Source organism: Trematomus bernacchii, unplaced genomic scaffold (genome assembly GCF_902827165.1).
Source record: "Trematomus bernacchii unplaced genomic scaffold, fTreBer1.1, whole genome shotgun sequence".
In the NCBI taxonomy this organism is placed as follows: domain Eukaryota; kingdom Metazoa; phylum Chordata; class Actinopteri; order Perciformes; family Nototheniidae; genus Trematomus; species Trematomus bernacchii.
The window spans coordinates 11,334,138-11,356,614 of NW_022987714.1; the positions used below are offsets into that span (position 1 = coordinate 11,334,138).

At 41.6% G+C, this 22,477-nt stretch overlaps 1 protein-coding gene across 2 annotated transcripts in view; it reads right to left on the minus strand.

Moving 5' to 3' along the window:
- Window positions 1-22,477, minus strand: part of tspan9a (tetraspanin 9a) — a 207,372-nt gene that overhangs the window by 8,583 nt on the left and 176,312 nt on the right. For both annotated transcript variants that reach the window (XM_034141848.1, XM_034141847.1), the window contains 4 exons: window positions 13,197-13,388; window positions 10,546-10,620; window positions 1,797-1,898; window positions 1,371-1,502 (listed from right to left, as the gene is read on the minus strand). In XM_034141848.1, coding sequence (XP_033997739.1) covers window positions 1,371-1,502; window positions 1,797-1,898; window positions 10,546-10,620; window positions 13,197-13,388 — 501 coding nt within the window. The remainder of the gene's footprint in view (window positions 1-1,370; window positions 1,503-1,796; window positions 1,899-10,545; window positions 10,621-13,196; window positions 13,389-22,477) is intronic.

Consider the following 22,477-nt stretch of genomic DNA (forward strand, 5'->3'; position numbering starts at 1 on the left):
ACACTCAAGAGATATGAATTTCCTGTGTGACAGAGGAATCATGTCACTTCAGATGCAGCATGTTTGGTCACCTAGAAAAACCCAACCACCTATGACCATTTTTTTCACATAAAATGTATCTCTATATGAGATACAGCCTCGGATGAATGAACTACCATGTGAGGTGTTAAAACAGGTGAATTACCCATGAGGGATGACTTTTATATGCAGACTTATGGGGCACATGTGCACTTACTTAAAACATATACAGACCTGGGTTCATTCGCAGGTCACCCACTAGCAGGGAGGTGGGGTGAAGGACTTAATGTTGGGTTCAGCTGCAAAGTGGTGCCCTTTCTGGAGTGTGGGTGCTGAGGCAGCATGTGAGTCTTAACTGTGTACTGTGTAGTGTGTGGCCGTCTCCTCTGGGCAGGATTACACACAGCCTCTTAGTGCTGTGCTTTCCCAGTGGGGCAGCTCAATGTCTGCCTGTTCTCATTTTGGCAATTATATTACACTTTTTAATCCCCTACTTTGGACCTGCTAACAAACCAAAAGCCAAACCGATGGGAGATTAGACATGTAATGGGGGGAGATTGGTGAACAATGTGCAAGAAGCTGAAAAAAGGGCCTGTTCTCTCATACATAATGGAAACAAATCCGATGAGTAGAATTAAGCAATAAGACAAAAAGTATAATTCTACTTTAGATAGATACACAGAGTGTTATAACATGTTTATGATTTTGATAATCTCTGTCAAATGGATGTGGCTGATGATTCCACTTTGTTATATCGATGGACAGATTATGACAGAATGGGCCCCTGAACGGAGACATGTATAAGGTTTCCAGACCAATTGCGCACAAAACGACTGTTAACTTTAGGTTGTTTTATGTCTCTTTGAGAATCATTTGTGAGTCCTTAGTATCACATTTCTTTGTGGTTGTTTCAAGTGTCTTTGATGTAGTTGTGTGTCTTTTAGTAGTCATGAAGCATCGCTTTGTGGCCATTTTGCATCTCTTTGTAGTCATTTTGTTTCTCTCTGTACTCCTTTTTCATCTCTTTGCAGTTAGTAAGAGTCTCTTTGTAGTTGTTTAATGACTTTACGACAATAAATGTTTACAGTCACATCAAACAGAAGCTCTGCCTCAGGGGCCCCGCGACCAGTTGGGCCCATCTGCCCAAGAAGAGTTCTTTAATAGTATCATAGTTTTATCAAGACCAAGAATGAATCTGTGTATTTTTCAAACAGTATTCAGCGTTGATCCTGGACCGTACATTTCTGTATTTATTCAAGATACAAAGCGGAATCTCTTTTCGTATAAATGTCTGAATTCTGTTCACAAACACCTTTATGCAATACTATTAATCAGAGCTTATGGTAACTCACCCTGTTCCAGAACATGTTTGTGGAGTTTTGCCCACAGTTCTGGTAATGCTCCTGGCAGCAGCGGTCAGGAACCACCTTCTCCTTCAGGGCCTCGTGCCAGTCGCTGTATGCTATCACACCGCAGCACTTCCACTGTGAATGCCACACACACATCGGACACGAAATAAGTTAATGCTGTCAGTCCGTGGGGACTTCAAACTAACTTTAATGCCACAACTTTTGTAATTATTCCATTTGCTTAAGAGGACTGCAATAATAGAGCGAAGCATACTTCAACAGCTAGTTTGGACTTTTAGTGCTGCATTAAAGCCAAGCCAGGAAATACATTAGCTTGAATATTTGCATTTATGTATTACCATCAGTGTTACGATTGAACATTCATGCTAATGTTTCTAATATGTAAAGCACGGTGAGTGGTCTGCCTACCTCTGCCTGGATGATGTTCCAGGCATTTCGCAGGCCGATGTTGTTCTCTGAGTTGTAGAGAGCCAGACCGTCCTTCAGATCCTGCTTGGCGTTCTCACTCACCTGGGGAAGAAAAAAAACATCAACCTTAGTTAGAGACCATGGTTTGAAGGGTTTGTTTGAAGAAGAAAAAACTATGGCATCTATTATGCACACTAAGATGAAGCAGCTTGAGTGTTTGTTACAGCGCCTTCATGTTAAATGTCTTTCTCACAGATGTATACAATAGCGATGGTAGCAAAGTGCTTTTAAGTGTTTTTCAAGGATTGATGGTGGATTTGTTCTTCATGAACACGATGAAAAAGGTACAATAGCAGGGTTTGACAGTTACTAGAATGTGAAGAAAGACAATACCACTGAATACCAACAAATTAGTGGAAAACGACAGCAGCTCTGTGACAGGCAACTTTTTTCTTGTTATCTGAAAATAACCCTGCTAAGGGGTCTCGGACTTGTGCACGACTACTTCAGTTCTGACATGTCATGTGTTGCTTCGCTAAACACACTTTGTTTCAACATGCCCTTCAGCAGCAAATCATTTTCCTCTTGACTGAACAGCAACAATATGCTCAGGGTGGTGCCATGTCTGATGGAGATTAATATCTCATCGGAAGTGTTAATGAGATAAAAAATCAGAGCTTTAGTTCCCCTGCAGTTCGCTCCGCCCGTGGGGATTTGCTAACTGCCAGGACAGATTGAGAGTCCCTTCAGATACTGGGTAATTACTACTGGAAAAATGACATGCATTGCCAGAACCTTGCTGTACATCTTCAGAAGTTATATTGCAATAAAAAGAACACATTTGCTTTAATAGTTGAAGCTTAAGGCCTCAGACTGGTTAAGAATCTGGTATAATAAGAGAAGCTGTATCACGGCTGTCACAGCCCGACACAACAAGGTGTTTTTAGCTTTTCTTTCATTTCTTTACTCAGAGAGGGAGGACTGGTGTTCAACTAGACATCGCTTGGATGCAGCTCAGTATACCCTGCTATTCAAAATAATGACAGACGCAGCTTGGTAGAAGTCAGCCTATTTTTTACAACATATAAATGTTCTACAGTTATAATGTCACTTGGTTAAATACCTGTTTAGCTCCGCACTCTGTACACGGGACTGTATACGGGAGACTTTCAACACCCTTTGATCGTACAGGAAATAGATTAAGCTTCAAATGAAGTGATTCAGTAACTCAAATGCTGGAAGAAAAAACCCCCTCAAAACCCTGTTCTCTCAGCTGAATGGCACAAGAAAAGTAATTGCTGAATTAAACATAAAAGTCGAACAGATGATTTTTTTACAGTGTAATTAAAGTTTCCCTGGCAATAAAATGCTTTAGTAATCATTAATCATGCAAAACCAATTTCAAAACATATTCAAAACCTTTGAAATAAGATTAGTTTCGTTTTAAATCACATTCTTCTTTCTCGCTCAGTAACTGTGCTGATGAAGAGGAGCATCATCTGCTTATTCCTCCTCAGGCCGAAGGGCTTCCATATCTGTTCTAGAGCAAGACAATGAGATGAAGAGCAGCATCATAAATCTCTGCCTCTCTGCCTCTGTTTCTATTCTCCATCTTCTCCTCTCCATCTACGCTTCTCCTCTCCATCCATCTATATGTGTTGCTCGCTCATTACTGAATCCTTGCACTAACACAGTCACTAGAGAGCAAAGGAGAGCCCCCTACTACAATAAAAATCATCTTCCTAGTCACCAATAAGTCTTTGAATCTCTTCTTTTTCATGTGTGGAAGTCTTTGTTACAGCCTGAAATGAAACTTAATGATCTAGATTTACCGCTAACGAGAGGCAGACAAATGACTGCAGAGCAAAGAGGGATTTGATCATGCAACACTCTGACCCATTTTCTCCTTGCGAAAGGAACACACAAACACACACATTCTTTGTTGTATTAGCCTATTTCTTCTGATGAGGAACTTCTTGACTGAAGCTTAGGTTGCTGCTCCTGGAAATACTTTACAAATAATAGATCTAACTCCTGATAACTTTTATATGAAAGCGGCCACGGGGCATGAGTTCAATTCCTTTCAGTGTGGCATATTGACGAAACCTTGAGACACGACTCATATTCCTCATTACATAGATAAGCTTGTGCTTTCCTCTGGGCAGACCAAGTCCACGCTCAGCAATACAGGACAGCACATTCATCACATCAATCTTAAGGGTTCAGCTCAGGAAGGACGGTGAACACAGAGCAGTCAAAGAAAGGCAGAGAAACAGCCCACATGTGCAGGTTGACAGGGCGGAGGATTGAATGGGCTTTCTAGTCAAATTGGTCTGTTTTTTCTGTAATTTTGCACAAAAGCTGAGAACAGAGAGTGGGTGTTGGATTGTCTGATAAACACCAGCCTGCCTATCATCTGGGACACAGTAATAATACAATACCACTAGCCAGAAATGGCCAAATGGCAAGGTATTAAAGTGGTTCTTCATCTGTATTTCTTTTTCTTTTAAGATTTAAGCAATACAATGATTTAAATGTTACCAAAATCTCAAAAGCATATTTTTGGGTTTTATCTCAGAGGCACGGACACATTCATATTTCCAGTGCAAAGACTCCCTACTGTCAGATTGGGCCCAGATCCAGTGACGTGTGAACACTCCGGGGAGCAGGTACACTGGGACCTGTCAGTGTGCAGACATGGATACTCCCGACTCATTACTTGAGTACACAGCCATTACTGAGCCGACTGATTCCATTAAAACAATTCGGAAGGATCGGATGTTTTTGTTGCCGTTTAAATGTTGAATTTGCACTTTCAATCCAATGTTCCTGTTTGTTTTCCCGACAGCAAAGGTCACGTCTGTGTAGGTGACTAATCTGCCACGGAGTAACAAGTGTAGAGACATGTTATTGTACCCTGGAGTTGATTCTTTTGTATTTCTTTCTCATTTGTTTTGCCTCCTAGGATGACTGGCTAACAACGGGTGTCTCAGAAGGCAGTTTGAATTTCTCACAAAACACCAGGAAGCAATGCTTGTTTGCAGTAGGTGTTGTAATGTGTGTATGGAAGAGCAATTAGAGCATTGTGTGAGTTTTATTAAGTTTTACCCAACTGTTATTCATCACTTTGAGCAATTACAATCTACAAACGATTTTACAGTTTAATTCCAAATGAATTAAAGTCTCAGCAGTACAATTTCACCAAAGAACAATTGTAACAAAAGACTATCCAGGAGGTGCAGTAAACAAATTACCACTCAGAGAAAATAAGACTAAAGGAAACTTCTGTGAAATGAGAAAAATTGTACTTTTAGTATAATTTGTTTTAGCGTGACTACGTTCTGCCACTTTTTTGCACACCGACTGGAGCCTGCTATACAACACTGAGGGAGACCCAAGGCATAATGTATACAACATCTTGACTAACAATAAACCAACACCAGAAAATGTCTTAATTTAAACCTACAATAGCTGATGGTTTTTTGTTCATTTGAGGCACAACAGACATTGCTAAAGTGAAAGTGACAAAGGTTTTAAATTATTTACACATCCAGCAGATACTAAACAGCAGTATCATTTATTCTCAGACATGTGGCTTTCCATTTGGTGCACAAGTTCAGGATTCACCCTCCTGTGAGCTCTGGTTTTTAAGATAAGATAAGATAAGATAAGATAAGATAAGATGGACCTTTATTAATCCCCGTTGGGAAATTCAGGAGTTTAAGGCTGGTGCCCCACGGGAACGAAAACGGGTTGTATCCGCATATTTCTCTTGCGTATAGCCCTTTTTGCCACACGAGGCCGTAACGAAACGATAGAAACGGACCCCTCAAACGACAACGGGTCCAAAGGTGGATAGATCTGGGAACGGAGCGCTCTGGGGGGTCCAACAGCTCCGTGATCGCCTCTATACGATCATTTTGTGATAATGATGACGCAATAGCCCCGCCTCTCCCCACCTCTGCTGCTCACCCCCGCGTCAAAGTACACTGCACACTGGATTCAGATTATTTATCTTTATCTCGATATGGACATAAACGCGAGTGAAGTCTAATCTGACAGGACGGAGACACGCAGCTCCTCCCGCTGTGATGCAGCTGGAGCAAAACACACACTTCAAGTCAGATCATCACCCTTAGCTATTTTAATTAGCCTACCTCTCAAACTACCTAAACTAGTTATAAATATGTTTATTTTTTACTGTCGGCCGGGTCACTCATTACTGGATCGGCTGCTGCATGAGACAGACACTGACGCTGTCAGAAGAGAGGGAAAAGAGACAGGCTCCATGTATTTTATTATTATATATAGTCGTTATTCAAGCTTAATAAATAACAAAGAAGACCTTTGACCGGCACTTTTATAATTTTGTCCGGAAGATTTAAACTTCAACACACATTGACCGGCGAAAAACTCTGCCCGGTTCCCTCGGCCCCCACCACGGTGAATAAACAGAAGGGCAACCATGACAACCATGCTTCTTCGCTGCTTTTTGTGGAGGAAGTTACAGCGCCACGTACAGGCTCGGCATATGTACTGCAGCTTTTTCCAGTGGTTGGAGCTAAACGGAGCTGTCTCGTGTGAACAGACACTATCCGGTGTATATTGCGTGTGGACGGAAGCTTTTTTGCGATTGCGATTGCGTTAATCCTATGCGTTCTGCCGTATGCGTTCCCGTGGGGCACCAGCCTAAGGAGCAACAGAGTGAGAGCGAACATCAGGACAGTACAGATTCACAATAAAAAACAAATTATATACAGGTAAGTAACTGTTAGAACAAGAAATGAATTAAATGAACATATATACATATTTGAGTCCGGATTGTTAAATCAATTTACATGTATGTGTTCAGATACTAGTGCAGTATTTTTGGAGTTATCTCTGTCATTTCTCTATGATCCACTGTGTTCACCGGCTAGCTGCTTACTTGTTCTAGAAGGTAGCTTAGCCTAAACATGTGTGGAATCTTTTCCATAAAAGCAACTAAGCTTTAGAATCCTGCCAATGGTACAGCGAGGAATAGGCATACATCGTGTGGGTATTTACAGTAAAAAAGAGGATTGTAGCTATTCCACATTTCCACTTTGCAGGACTACTCTTTTGCCAATTTGTATTCCCTTTTCTTCTCACCTTTTCTCCTCGCTTTAATCTCACATCCAGTCTTTGAACATGAATCATTTTATGAAGTCTCCAAATGATTCCATCTTTCTGAACAAATTGTCACTTATTTGTCTTTATTGTCAGACTACACTCTCTGTTGTGCTTATTTTCAGTGAGCTTAACAACAGTATTAAAAAAGTGTTACGTCATAACCAAACACTGAACTTCTAGTCCCAACCTTTGTTACATTATTAGCTTTTGAAGGATCAGCCCATGTGAACCCACACCAACCTTCTTTTCTACACCACATGTGTTACATTCAATGTAATGGTTCCTCTTTCCAAGGTGATCAAAGTAAACTCTATTTCATAATACGTCTTGGGTCAAATGTATATTGTCAGGGCAATGTTCACATCCTTTGACTCTCGAGTACCCTGAGAACGGAATCTAACAATATTTTACTCTTGCTCTCATTGCTCAACTGGACAAGTGCGTTAGCTAACTGCCCGGAAAGTGTAATAAATGATGTGGAGAGAAACAGCATCACAGCCAGAGGTCCCCAACAGCACATCATTAAAAAGGATACTTAATTCCCTCAGTTGCTCTGCAAGCCTGTGCCGGGGAGCCTGAGGCCAGGGCACTCGACAGAGCGAGGGGAAGACCCCACTACTTCTCTGTAATTGGTCTGGAAATAAATAAAGCTGGGCCAGGGAGTGAACATAATTCGTCCTGTAAACGAATGCAACACATGACTAGATATGGGTGCCGGTTTGTTGGGTTGTTATTAAGATAAATCATGGGCGGCTGTGGCTCAGTGGTATAGTGCGCTGAACTTTGAATCAGGGGATAGCAAGTTCGAGCCAATGTGTGAATAGTGCCGGTCATTGTACGAAAAGGTAGCAAGCAAATGGGCCTGTTCATGACAATGCCGTTGTTGTGAAACCAGGAGTAAACAAAAGGTGAAAGGAAGGGTTATTTACACTAAGATGCCAAGAGAAATGTCTTACTAAAGTGACGACGCGATTTCGGAGCCTCTTTCTGTAGGGCAGACCCTTAATGTAACCCTTCCTGCATTCTGCACAATCTACCTAACCCTTACCTAAACCAAATGTAGTATTTCCAGTAAGTGAGACGGCTTCTAAGAAGGGCAATCTACTGTTGTGCGATACATGTATGATTGAAGAAATGTGGGACAAAGTGCTGATTCTCTGGATATTGCTAGGAGTTTATACAAAAAAACTGTCTCTAGTGACCTTTGTAATTAACCTTAATTCTTGCTCCATGACTTTTTCTTGACTCTGGCTTAAATTACAGGAAAAGATGCAGGGACACCTCACCTCACTTTTGCCCTCCCTTTACACAATAATGATGTGTTCTTCCTCTTTCCTCTAACACCTTCCGTCCCTTACACATTTATCTTCTTTTCCTTCCCTGCCATACAGTAGATATCTCACCTCCCTTTTCTTCTCACCTGTATCAACCTCCACCTCTGCATGTTCTCCTTCTCCCTATAGCCCCTAGCACATGGTGCTTCCCATTTGTGCTTACCAGTTTCTGCTTTCTAATTCTGAGCTAGAAAACCTTCACTGGTGTTCAGCTCGGCGTGTTTGGCCGGCAGAGGCAGTAACAATGAGGTCACTGCATTTAAGACGGATGGCTGTAATCTGGGTTGTGGCCCAGCCATCTGCTGTAGTCAGCTGCTTGCTAACTGCAGGGCCTGTCTTTATTATACCACGGCCTCTACATGGCATTTAATCAGAGAGCTTAACACTACTGGGCTTTGGATGGAAAGAGGGGCTACCTACACATACCTGGAGGTAAGACTACCATTAAGAAGAAAGAGCAGAAGCTCTTAAGTAGGATTAAACTGGTGGAAATGCAGAAATAAGGAGAGGAAGAAAGTGTGACTAAATGAAAGCTGCGAAAAAATGTGTTCCACGGGCAAAACCAGATACTATATGTTCGTTTCTTTCCCACATCTCGTCGACAGCTTGTCGCCCGGAAAGATCACAGTTTGCAGAGGCGTCACTCATGATTTTAAGATGACCCATTTGAAAGACTAAAATATCTGTTTTACGCGCCGAAACACATTCAAAAGCTGCCAACTACTTTGTGTCATCCAGACTTGTTAATAAATGCCTTGTGATTAGAAGATCAAACAGGAGAAGTGAATTAGTGATTCCTCTGATCACAGCCTGTAGCATAGGATGAGGAGAGCCTCACACAGCATACTATATCTCACTGGGGAGAGGCAAGTCAAGAGGAAGGGGAAAAAAACACGGCAATGTCTGAAGGTCTTGCGTGACAGACACATACTGTCCTTCAACCAATCTTGACATTCCTGACATATAATGCAGTCTGAAAAACACTGACGTCATACAATTCCCTGAAATTGGCAGGATGTCTTATTTGGAGGCCGTGTAAAAATGCCATCTCCAATAAGATATACAGTAGTTTGCTTCTATTACTTTTCTTTTCAATGACATTTGAAGACCAATAAAGGGAAATATATTTGGATTGCGATGGTGGTTTCACATCCCATTAAGTCTAAGCCAGGATAAACACTGTCATTTGGCAACATGAGGGAAACATAAAATATGGTTGCAATTCACTGGTGTGAATGAGGCAGTTCTACCCGACTAATGCCCTCCCCCGTACTAATGCACACTCATTTGATTTGACATTAAATAAACTCTCAACCCACTTGGCTATCTTTTCCAAACTTCACAGGCAGTGGAAAAGCGCTGCCGTGAAGTCAAGGGTGTCTCCATTTAAATTCCATATCAGGTTTTGGAGTTTATTTTTTTTCCAAAGTTAAGCCTGTAATATTTTGGAGATAAGGCAACAGACATATTTACTCCTGACAGAGTTTGCCTCCGAGACCTGAGCTGAATCTGAGAATGGATTGGCTGCTAAATGAATTCCTTTATCTGCCTGAGAGACTAAGTTTGAGCAATAACCTCAGAACAAATGAGCGAGAATTAGCTCGTGCCCCACGGGCCGGGCGGCATCAAGATAATGTAAATAGACGGATCTATCTACGACGTGTCCTTGAAAACAGATAGAAGTCTTGAGTGCTATTCCCGCACAAGACATTTGTCATGTTACAATTTAAACATTTGTCTATGTGATGACACATGGAGAAGAGTCTGTTTGTTGAAAGTCTCTACAGCTTTACATATCGTCATCTGTTTTAACCACACAGACATTCACCTGACTCAAGCCCATGTGGGGGTCATGGGAAATGTGGTTGGGGCCAATTACAGGGAGCCAACTGGTGGGATTTGGCTGCATTTTATGGCCTAACCTTTGACTACAGGGTTAATGGCTGAGTGAAGATATTCAGCCTCCTGCATGAGAAACAACCACAGAAAACAGAGTGAACTGAGATACCCAGAAGCAACTGGAGAAGAGAGTTCATCACACTAACACCTTATATTATTTTGTGTAGTTGTGTGTGCTTTTGTGCGTCTGTTCGCTTTAAGACATGAATGTACGCCTGACAGCTGAGGCATTGCATGTACTGTACACCTTAGGGATAAGCTGTAGCAATATGCTGGTAGGCATAAAGAACATGTTACAGAGTGAAGAGCAACAATACCATACATTAGCTTTAACATCCATAACATGGTAAACCAAATGAACTTACCTTATCTGAGTACACGAAGAACAGGATGAGCAGTATCAGCTCTGCCAGGAGGATTATCAGCAGGACAATGAAGAACTGTCAGACAGAGAGAGGGGAAGGGGGGCTTGATTTAAAATGGCTTTGACAGTAGTGTTGATCCACCTACTAATGCTGATAAAAACATGTTGAATATTATATCCGAGAGTCTCTGTGCGACCGGACATGAAGTTAACACACATTTTTCAAAAGTCTCTGCTTGTGTGATTAAAAGAGCTTTTTATTGATACTCTCACGTCAAATAAAGTCAATTTAGGGTAAAGGAATAGTTCTAAAATATGCATAATGCTCTCTCAATAGTTAGATGATACTCATGTATGGTTAACATGAAACTATGTTAGCGTAGTTTAGCTAGCTAGCTAGTTTGACTTAGTCCAAGGGTAATGAAATGGGCCTATCAGCACCACTACATTTCACTAATTAATACTATATATCTTGTCTGCTAAATCTATGCAAATTGCAATAAAGACACGTAATTTTATGGGGTTAATTTGCTAGACTTGAGTCTCTGTTGGTTGCGTGATAATCTAACTGACAATAAAACTCCAGGATATCTTCACGCTGCCAAAAAAAAGCCTTCCACTTAAACAAACAAGATGTAATGTTTTAATAAGTGAGCTCTTGGGGTGCTGCTACCAGTTCCTGTGTTTGTGGTAAGCTAATCCAACTGATTACCAGCGGCAAGAAAGAAAATGAACATATTTTCAATATTTTAAACTACAGCAAATGTTCAGCTAGTGTGCAGGGAATGTGTGAATGTAAAACAAAGAGTTTAAAGAAGATAATGAAAGACAGAAAATAGAGATTAAGAAAAAGGTGGGAAGAAAAAAGGGGAATCTACTGTAAGTGCTGGAGGGCATGTGAACGTGTGAGAGGAAGGAAATAAGGCTTAATAAACCAGATTCTTTCCCAACACAGCCTTGCATCTCATCTACTGTTGTCCTCACCCTACTTGACTCCACTTCAGCTCAATATTTAGCAAGCTCTTCTGCACAGCATGGGATGAGGCTGTGCACAAACCCAGATTCTGGAAAACCCAATTTATTTAGCGCTTAGACTATTATTTGTGTCAAGGCCCAAATGAACAACAGTTTGCTGTTAGTCGACTATCTGGGTTGCCAGTTCAGCGTATTGCTGTTATCACTTCACAGTTGGTTTGTCACATTCTACTGGCGCTGAAAGGGGCAGCTTCTGTACACTAAATTGGTGGTGCTTTGATGGCATAAAGTGAGAAGGTGTCTGTATTTATTCACACACAGCTTTGTGTGTATGTTCTAATTTGCTAGCAATTCACACTTTGAGGTTTTAAAGAGCTTCAGCCAGATATTTCAGTGTTCTCTCTCCCACTTTTTTTTGCGCTAAAATTTGTATCAGTAAACACTTTTTGGCAGCGAAAAAGAGAGACTGAAAATGTACCGCAAAGGATGTCTAGCCTTTGAATATTGCTAATCCAGAGAGAGTTGTCCGCAGTGTATCTTCAGAGATAATGTTTCAAGGTAGATGCTCAGATCTGTTTGCTGCGGGAGATCTAAACCCACTCTGATGTTTCTATATATCCTGCACTCCCCCACCACACACACCCAAGGGTGTATTGAGCGGGACAGATGGACTGGGGATAAGAACAACAATGACTTGCATACACCTTTGCATTAAAGAATTATCGAGGCTAAATGTGAAAAGCTGCCACACAGATGTCAAAAGAGACTTAATGAGAAACATAAAAACGTCAACATTTTCCATTAAGTTGCTATTTTTTAAATCTTTCCTTCACGTGCCCACCCTCCCCCTTCCCTCTGCTCTCTTCCTCTCGCTGCTTCACACCTGTTAGGCAGGTGGAGGAAGCCATGTCGAACACTCAGGATTCGATGGAGCTTTTGACTGATGCCGGAGCTTCAAGGGATTGAGCTGTCTGTGATGTTAAGTACCAAGAGCCCCAACTCCACTTCTCATAAAAGTTTCCCTTTCTTTCCTTTTTCGCAGTGCTAACTTCATTCCATTGGTTGAACTTTTATAATTAACTTGCTCAAGATAAAACACCTGTACAACTATGCGACAAAAGTGCAATGAGGAGACTTTGTAAGGAATAATAGAACTTCCCCAATATTGAGCTCAGAAATATCAAGAGCTTTCAGCGCGCTTTGTACATTTGGTAATTCAACCTTGTTGGTGACACAAAAGGCCTCTTGACTGACAGCTCTTTCTCTGGGATGTGTCCAGAGTCATTGGAATGACACAAATGCGTTGGTGTTCATTTGCAGAATGGCAGATTCACACTGCTCAGCTTTAATTTTCCATGAGAGTCCCTGAGGTTTGACACAATGCAGACTGAACCCGTCCTGTCAGTCGCCTACCTACGCCGGAAGACAAACACAGATACACCGCTGAGTTCTCACTGGCCTGTGACCAGTGTGTGTGGGTGTGTAGACACATATGTGAGAGGCTGTCTCCACAAGACATTTCCGTCAATATTTGCATGGGGAATGTGAAAATACTCAAAGGAGGAGAGAAACAGTGAGAGAGGACTCGCAGTGTGTCAATGTATTTATAAGAAGAAAGCCGTCTGAGGGTGTCTTATTTATAATGGGACATTGCGTAGGTATGTAAATTGAACTCACGCTCAGAAGCAGGCACTTGTTCTCCTTGATGGCACCCAGGCAGCCGAGAAAGCCCGTTACCATGACGATGGCTCCGATGGCGATGACCATATTGGCAGCGGACAGTGAGGGGAATGAGGGCGAGAAGGTGGCGAAGCTGCCCTGCGACACAGAGAGCCAGATGCCCACGCCCAGCAGCCCGCAGCCACATAACTGAAAGGCAAGAGATAAGAAAGAGTTAGGACACCAACAGCAGATTTTCAGGGTTAGCTTCAGGAGTGATTATTACGAACAAGTTACATTTAAAGATCGCCCCTGCAAGATTTGCTTATAATGACAGACCTTTTAGAAAAATGACAGTAGGTTAGCTCTTAATAAAAACTAACTCTAGCTCAAAAAGCCCAGTGCAACAGGCGCTATTGCCCACACAGTCATACAAAACACGAAAATCTAAAAGGTTTACACCAATTAAGACTATGATAAGCAAATAACAGCCATGCAGGAGATTAGCAACAATTGGACTCGGGCCGTGCTTGTTCTGCATGTGGGAGCTGATAACGCTGAATCCAGAACAAACACAGATGTAATTACTGCCACCTTCAAAACATTTAAAAACTTTCCCAAAACGACCTGCAGTAGATTTGAGGTTCATCTAGAGCAGGGGTTCTCAAACCTTTTCTGTCAGGCCCCCCCTTTGGAGAAAAAAAAAAGTCGGGCCCCCCCAACACAAATAGTCACGTAATGGGCCAAGTTAACATTTATTAAAATACATCAATATGAACGTGAGCATTCCTTTCAAAAAAATAAAAAAATCACTTTGCTAGAACAGTGATAATAAAACAATGCTCCATAAGTCTGTGTGCTCAAAAAAATAAATACATAATACAATTGTGCAATCCCTTTGCTAGAACAATAAATTATAATACTTTGCCACTTTTCAATCTGTGCAAAAAAATGAAAAGATAGAAAATGCTGATATTTAGCAAAGTGTGTCTTATCATTAGTGGCTGCAATGAGCCTGTTTTGCACTGCACATTTCTTCAAAACGGGGCTGCAGGCTCAGTGGCGGAGCCAGAGATTTATTTTGGGGGTGCTGTGGCGGGGCAGCTTGACGTTTCATAGAGGGTGCTCAAACATTTAGGGTTTCCCATTAATGTATCGGTCGCAAATACACAGTGTACCCGCGACTGTTACAATGAAGGCTCGATAATCTGCTCACGGCATATAGGTGTAAGCAGGGGTAAAGTGCTATGTTATAGGTTGTGTGTGGACCTCACATAGGGGGGTCCGGGGGCATGCTCCCCCGGGAAGATTTATTTTTTAAATATTGAAGTTAAAAGCATCAATCTGGTGCACTTTGAGAGCAAAATGAAGAGATCTATGGATACCTCTCTCAACACCCATTCGAAACAGAACTGTAAACAGATTTACTATTTCTTACAAATTACATTTTTGCCGGGACCTAACAGAATGAAATACCCAAATAAATCTCAAATGAGGTAAATCATCGCAGTGTCACCCTTTCTACCCTTCTATTCCCACTGCTCCCCTTTTCTTTCTCATCTTCGCACCACAGAACACTTGCCTGTCAGCAATATGTGCAAAACCTGCCGTGCATGCAAATAAACACCAAAGCACACATTTAGCTAACGTGTGCACACACAGTCATCAGCAGGTAGGAGTTATGAATAAATCCCTGCTTCCTTTTGCTGTTTCACAACAAATTAATGAATCGACCACACACAGCGCTCATAATCAAAATCGGACAACATGTAACTGATGAATAGCACAACAAACATTGAGATGTGCTGCAGAACTTTCACAACAAACAAAGAGTGGCCTCAGTTTGACTGATAGCACAATTCTGCTGATCAGCTGTGTCACATTGCAGGCAAACTAAATGACTAAATGGCACATTACAAGTCCACCAAACTCTAAAGTGGCTCTCAGAGATGTCTGGGGATGATGTGGAATGGAAACATTGGGGTTTTAAATGCAAGCCTGACGAGGTGGTGGGGGATGCATCAGGTCTAATGAGTCCTATAGGATCTGTAGGTACATAAACTGAGTTGAGCAACCCCATCTCCAGTGTCAGAGGAGTGCAGTGACTTTCTAAATAACCCGTGACCTTTGTGCAGCTGACCTCCATGAGGGACATTGTTTCAGTAGGTGTACCTCAGGGATTATGCTTTCCCTGAAAATAACAAATCTTCTGACACTTTCCCAGGAATCTTTACAAAAATGACTGTTTTTTACTGTTTGTAGTATAACTTTAGCTACAGTCAAAACATATTAGTTATATTTCAAGCAACGCACAAGGACAAAATATGCAGTAACCTGAAGGTAACCAACTTGACCGCATTAGTGTTTTATTATTGGTATTCATATGTATTAAGGCAAAGAATGGCATTTATGTTAATCAACTTTATAATTAACATAATATAAACTTTGACTTTGCATTTAACTTCCCTATAGCTGCAGGGAATTTGAAATGCCAAGTTCATTGTCTGTGATTTGCTTGCTGAGAACAGCTTCATTGAAGTGATATTTAACACGTTTTCATTTAAAGTGGACCTATCATGCTATATTTGAATAATATATTGTAGGGCCATACCTATATAAAACATGTCTGTGAAGTTTTTTTCTTCAAAATACCAAACAGATCATGCATTTTAGCCATGCCTCATTTCGCTCTATTTGCTCTTTTCCAGCCCTGTTTTTGCAAGGGCTGATTCTGTGAGAAGTCTTCTTCGCTGCTTGTGTGGCAGACTACAGCGCCACCTACAGGCCTGGCATATGTACTACAGCGTCTCCAGCACTTTCGAGCGGCAATGGCCATGGCCCAACCCCACATTCCCCTGATAGGTGGAGAGTTGCCCATATAGGCGGAGCTCCCTGTTTCTGACGTCAGAACAATTTCAAATCTGGATCAGTTTTTATCAGATCCGTTGCAGCCCCTTTTTTAGAGATTTGGGTATGGAGGAAAAGAGAGAGGGTTGTGTTTTCTGACACTTGGTGAGTTCCCTGACACACCGGGGACACATATTCATGTCTAAAAGACGTACAAAAGTGCATTTAGCATGATAGGTCCCCTTTAATAAAGAAACCGAATTCATGAAATGTGTCTTTCTTTTAAATTTAGATTGACATTTTTTGCTACCATTTAGTTTGAATTGTTAGACAAAGTAGGTAACTGTTTTGCTGCTGAGTTTTGCATCCCTGCACACTTTGTGAAGTGCATCCACTCAAAGAACCACATTTACATATGTCTATAGTTATACTTATATTTTTTAAGAATACCACCCTAGAACATAACTCGTTTTTTTATGTGTGTCTAATATTATATTTCACAAAATATTGAATGAATACACATGCTCTCCTGAAGGCACTGAGATGACAAGATGCAATTAACAGTGAGGACACGGAGAGAAACATAATCAAGGCTGCATGTGCATAGGGTAGATAAAAGCCCCATTTGAGGGTGCTCAAACTCTAGCACTGATAGACTGTGCTGCGGGTGTGATCTTGTGAAAGATTGAAGTAGGCGCTCTAACAAACAAAGTCTGAGTGCTGCTGTCAAGGTCGAAGGCAAGGGGGGCAGCAAATAAGCCCGCCCTGCAGAATCTGAGAGAAGGACACTCGTTTAGTCACATATATATGACAGTAAAGTCGCATTGGATTCCTCACCCAGAACGTAAGAGTGGTCTGACCACTCGTGAGAGAGGGAGAGAAAGAGAGGAGCAGTAGTGTTGTACGACATTCAATCATCTATAGTCTAAATAATTCAGAGGCGACTGTATTAGCTGGGAAGCACCCGGTGGCCCTTTTGTGCAACCCTAATTAAAAAAAGGAAAATGAATACGTCAATTGAAAAAGCTGGTAAAGGTCATGTCCCTATAGTGCAGCTAATATACAGAAGGCCAGATTATGTAAAGCTTGAGGAATGGTTCCGAGGAAGCAGGGGAGGAATAGAACTATGGCAATAGTTTAAGAGACCAGATAGAGTAGGACTTAATGCTCACGAGGGGAACACAAGGAGGTTTAAGAGTCCAGGTGGGGAGTTATAGAGCGCTTTCGCTTAATTGTGTTTAATGCCCAGTAAAGGGAGCTTGTCCAAGTGTGTCGTGCTCTTAAGTGACCGTGAAACCCCCCAGCCCCTGCTCAATCTGTCTGATCTGAGGCCACGAGCAGTAATCTCTGCCCTGCTTCTACTAACACTACGACAACAACAACATTAGACCTTTGTGAAGGGGCCACAGAAAATACCTCCAGTATAAGCTCTTATCTCTTTCATTGTCTGACCTTGGATCGTGCAACTTGAGCTTGACCCCCAGCCTTTACACTGAGCTTCTTATCTACTTGTAATTGTGGGGCCGCCATGTTTTGATATCCCATCTGCAGGGAAGGATCAAGGAATCCCCAAATAGCAGCGAGGCTTGTAAACAGTCACGGAGAAGGCTTACTATTAAGGCAGTCATTGCTAATACATCAATCAGACATGTAAAGTACATGCTGCAGGGGTACGATTAACTGAGTGGGTGGAAAAAGGAACAGGAAAAAGGGACATGGATATACCAAAATAACAGTTCATGCAGTCATGTTTCAATTCACTGGTGGTGTGAACGATGTGACGCAAGTCAATGCAAAAACTGATGCAATTACTTTTCTGATCTGACACTAGTGCTCACACCCAGTATATGCTCTGCTCTCTAGTCACTCCAATCCCCAAGTTCTACTAACCTTACTGCTGCTTACATAACATTATTTGTTGTCGATGCAACTAGACCCAGTGTGATTCTACGCGGCAATTAAAAATAAATCTGTGCAGCTTGCTAGGTTGCTCTGGGCTATTACTCAGCTTTTACAATCCATGTACTGTATATGCAACTTAGCAGAGCAGAGACCTATCATTAAACAACTGAGGTTGACAAATGACAGGTAGCCAGGTTCACTTGAATTCAAATTTGAAAAGGCTTCAGTGAGGGTCCTTTTTTCAGCTTTAGAATTTCAAATATGTATTCCTGGAAAAAGCTATTCAAACAAAGTGTCTGTTTTATCTGGTTAAATTCCCCATGCATTCATGAGGCGCAGAGATGTTTGAGGATGATAGGAACATATCTTTCAGCCGTGATAATGAAACACGAATTACAGTGTGGAGCACAGAACCTGCTGGCTAAACTCTGAATTGAGTTAAAAAAGTTAACGGCACCTCAGACAGAAGGGAGGTAAGATGGGCCTGTAGAAATCAGCTTGATGCGGCTTTTTTTTTCAATAAAAAAGAGTAAGAAAGAACTGCGAGACTGTCTGACTTTTCGTAGGCGTAAAATATTTTGAGAGCGCCTTCAGGACAGGACAAATTTAGTTCGGTTTTCGGAATGTGAACTGTGGAAAAAGCGACCAAAGGAGACAGAATGTAAGGAGGAAAGAAGAGCAACATTGACCTTCTGGTGGAGGAAATTGAAAGACATGAGGTGTGACACTATTCCCTGCTGTTTGTGGCCCTTTAACAAGCTCAGGGGGAAAATAATTGGAATAATACTGTTAGAATCAACTGTTAAGGACATTTTCAAACAGGAAGAAAAGGTGAAGGGGGTCAAACCATAAGACGTTCGAAAGAGGGATAGAAAGTATCAAAGCCAGAAAGATTGGATGCACACGTGAGACGTGTGCAGGAGAAAAAGGGTTTGGGTTAAGAGGGGGAGATGAAGACTGAAATCGAGGCTGACCCTTTATCCGAATGGCTGGCTCCGAGAATGATCAGTTGCTGCGGTAACTGGCTCAGTGACACGGAGCCTCTCGACATGGGACCCCTCTTCCATCTCACCCAGAGGAAGGGGGCCTGAGAACGGGGTGTACAGTGTGTGTGTGTGTGTGTGTGTGTGGTGTGTGTGTGTGTGTGTGTGTGTGTGTGTGTGTGTGGCAGTGGGATGATATTGACCTTCACACCCTGAACACTCGGAGAGGTCACAGTCCTGTCATGAAGAATGACAGCTTTTGTCAAATTACTACTGTGGCTGCTCTCATCACAAGAGCTCAATGGTCCTGTGAATGAGTTTTAAAGTTTGATAGAGTGAGTGACTGTGTGTGTGTGTGTGTGTGTGTCTGTGTGTGACTGTGTGTGTGTGTGTGTGTGTGTGTGTGTGTGTGTGTGTGTGTGTGTGTGTGTGTGTGTGTGTGTGAGCGCAGTGGGCGCCCATGTGTGTTGGAGTCTCCTTCTTCAGACACCTGGTGGCGGGTGCATGTGAAAAGCATGTTTTCTATTAAATGTACACCATATATCATAGCCTTAAAATGTAAAAAAGGAAACTACTCTTGGATTTTTACATTTCCTAAGGTCCTTGAACAAATAATTGGTTACCACTGATTAAGTAATGAAAGCAACACATTCTTAGCCTAAAATAATGACAATTGATAACAAATAATTTGGTATTACATGTCTCATTTAACATTTTGTCAAAAATGAATGGTTTGCACGAAGTACATCCTGCAAAAAACATAAAGTTCTGCTCTCATCAGCACATGAATGACTCTGAAACTTTAACTGAATTGCAGGCTGGTACATGGATCAGAGAGGAGACGAATAAAAGTTCTAAGTATAGGTTGTAAAACTGTTAATACTTCAACATGTCTGGCATGGACCCCCCATTTTTCTCAATAGTGGAAACACTTGTGCAATAAATAACATGTTTTCAAGTTTTTGTAAAATAAATAATCAAAGAAACTAACACTTGCATTTCTTCACAATTATTTCATATGATTAATGGGTACCACTTTACAATAAAGCCCCGGCCACACGAGGACGATAACGGTCGTATCTGCTACAGTTCACTATCAGATAGACGGTTCGGCCACACAAGGCCGACATGGAAACGCAGAAAACGATAACGATAACGATAACGATAACGGGTCCCTAGGTGGGTAGATCTGCAAACGAAACGCTCTGGGCACGCAAACGGCTCCGTGTTTACGCCTATACGATCATTTCCTGATAACGTTGAAGCAATAGCCCCGCCTCTCCCCACCTCTCCTGCTCAGAGATCAGCTGCTGGGCTGTCAGAAGAGGGGGAGGAAAAGAGAGGCTCCGTTTTTTATTCTTATATTATTATATAGAGTCGTAATCAATTTGTTTTAAAGCTCAATAAATAACAAAGAAGACCTTTGACCGGCACTTTTCTAATTTTGTCCGGAAGATTTAAACTTTAACGGACATGTTGACCGGCGAAAAAAAATCGAACTGAAACTCTGCCGCACGGTCCCCTCGTCCCTTGGAAGAGGCGGAGAGGTGGGTGTTTGTCATCTGCTGGTGGACTACCGGAGAGAATTACAGCAGGAGCACACGCTTGCGGGAGGGAGGGAGAAAAAGAGCCAGCGCATCCACAGCGGAGAATAAACAGAAGGGCAACCATGGCAACCATGCGCGGGAAGTCTTCTTCGCTGCTTTTGTGGCAGGACTACAGCGCCACTTACAGGCCTGGCATATGTACTACAGTGTCTCCAGCGCTTTCGAGCGGTCTCGTGTGAATGGACACGTTTCTGGTGCCTGTTGCGTGTGGATGGAAGACTTTTTTGATAACGATTGCGGTCCGTTTGCGTTATCGTCCTCGTGTGGCTGGGGCCTAAGACTACCCTTAAAAATGATTCATAAAGGGTTTATAATTAGGTTATGAATTAGGTTGTAAACACTTTATTAATCAATAAGAACCATTTATAAACCAGTTCTAACATAGTTTTCATACATCAACACAGGCTCACTATTTGGCAAGATGACTAAGCCTTACATTGGCTGCTTAGCGAGAATCAACTGAGTGAACAACAGATACCAAGGATGTTGGCTGATGAAGAAGACGAAGTAAGCTAAGTAGCCATAAGGCTTAGCAGTACAGATACATGTGGGCTCACTATTTGGCAAGCAACCGGTCACAGTTGGCCTGTCTATCTCATGTCTTATAAAAGCTAATTAATAAATGAATTACAAACTATTCGTAAACCCTTTATAAGGGTAGTCTTATTGTAAAGTAGTACCGATTAATATTATGACAACTGTGTTATACTGCCTGAGAATAACAAGGCCAAAGTGAATCAAATGAAACACGAGCTAAACACACCCTGAACACACCAGGTGACAAACAAGCTTTCTTTACATAGACATAATATCTTCTATACACATCTGCTGTGCCACACTGGTAACTAGCCTTTTGCTTAAGTAAATAGAAATCACTTCTACCATTACAGCACAAAAGACCCTACATTGGGGAAAATGCCAACCATACTGCAGTACTTTAGGTTGGAGCAACTTTATTACTTTTTTTTACGACCCTCTTCCCTTTGCTGTTTCCTGTTCTTTCCTCCTTTCTTTATTGGTAAAAAAAAGGAGTTTTCTCTTGCGCCACAGAACATCTATTGCTTTAGCCAGTATTGATATTGCACTCAAATGAAGACAGAGGATATCCACCTCCTCTGACAAAGAACATCTTTTTTTTATTTCTCACCAAGTGACCCCATGAAACTGATTCATGCGGCCATGTGGCACTAAATGGCCCGCCCGCTATGAGATGGAACGGAATACGAGAACAACAAACAAATAAAGCTACCATAAACATCAAAAAGAAGGCGTAAAAAAGCCTGAAAGTGAAGTCAGGCTTTTTGTATTATCTACGGAGCACGTGGAAATGATTTTCTTCAAGGCATGCTGTGAAAGTAAAAAGGAGTGATTTTATGTAAGAGGCTTTTTAAATGTGCCTGTTAGAAAGGAAACAAAACAAATCCTGGTTTTTGCAACCATTTTTTTTTATATTATATTATTATTTCTAACATTATCTTGATTTATAATTTGACTCACCTTGACTTAAAGAAAACGTTTTGTGTTTAATTTAGGTTGGCTAAATAAAGGACTATGTTAATGTATGCCCTTGTCTTTTCACTAAAACTCAGCCTTGTTACAGAGTAGCTGTATCCGACCAAACAGATTACATGAAAATCAATTATTCAAAGTCAATTTGTGCCAAGTGCAATTTTTTTTGTTGGATCCAAGTACACAAACAATCATCAAATATTTGTATTTCAACAATCCACTTAAGAGCCGTCAAAGTGTGATACAAATTCTCTCAGAACAGGATACAACTTGAATTGCACTTTGCTGCTTGTAACCAACGTTCATTCAGATGGACAACAGAGAAGTGCTGTATTGTGCTGTGGTTGTGGTTAAAGTGTATATGGGCATTTTGATTGAGGCTCAAGTGACACAACTTTCAGAACCACTTGTCAAGCCTAAGAGGTAAAACAAACAACAACAACGTTTTCAG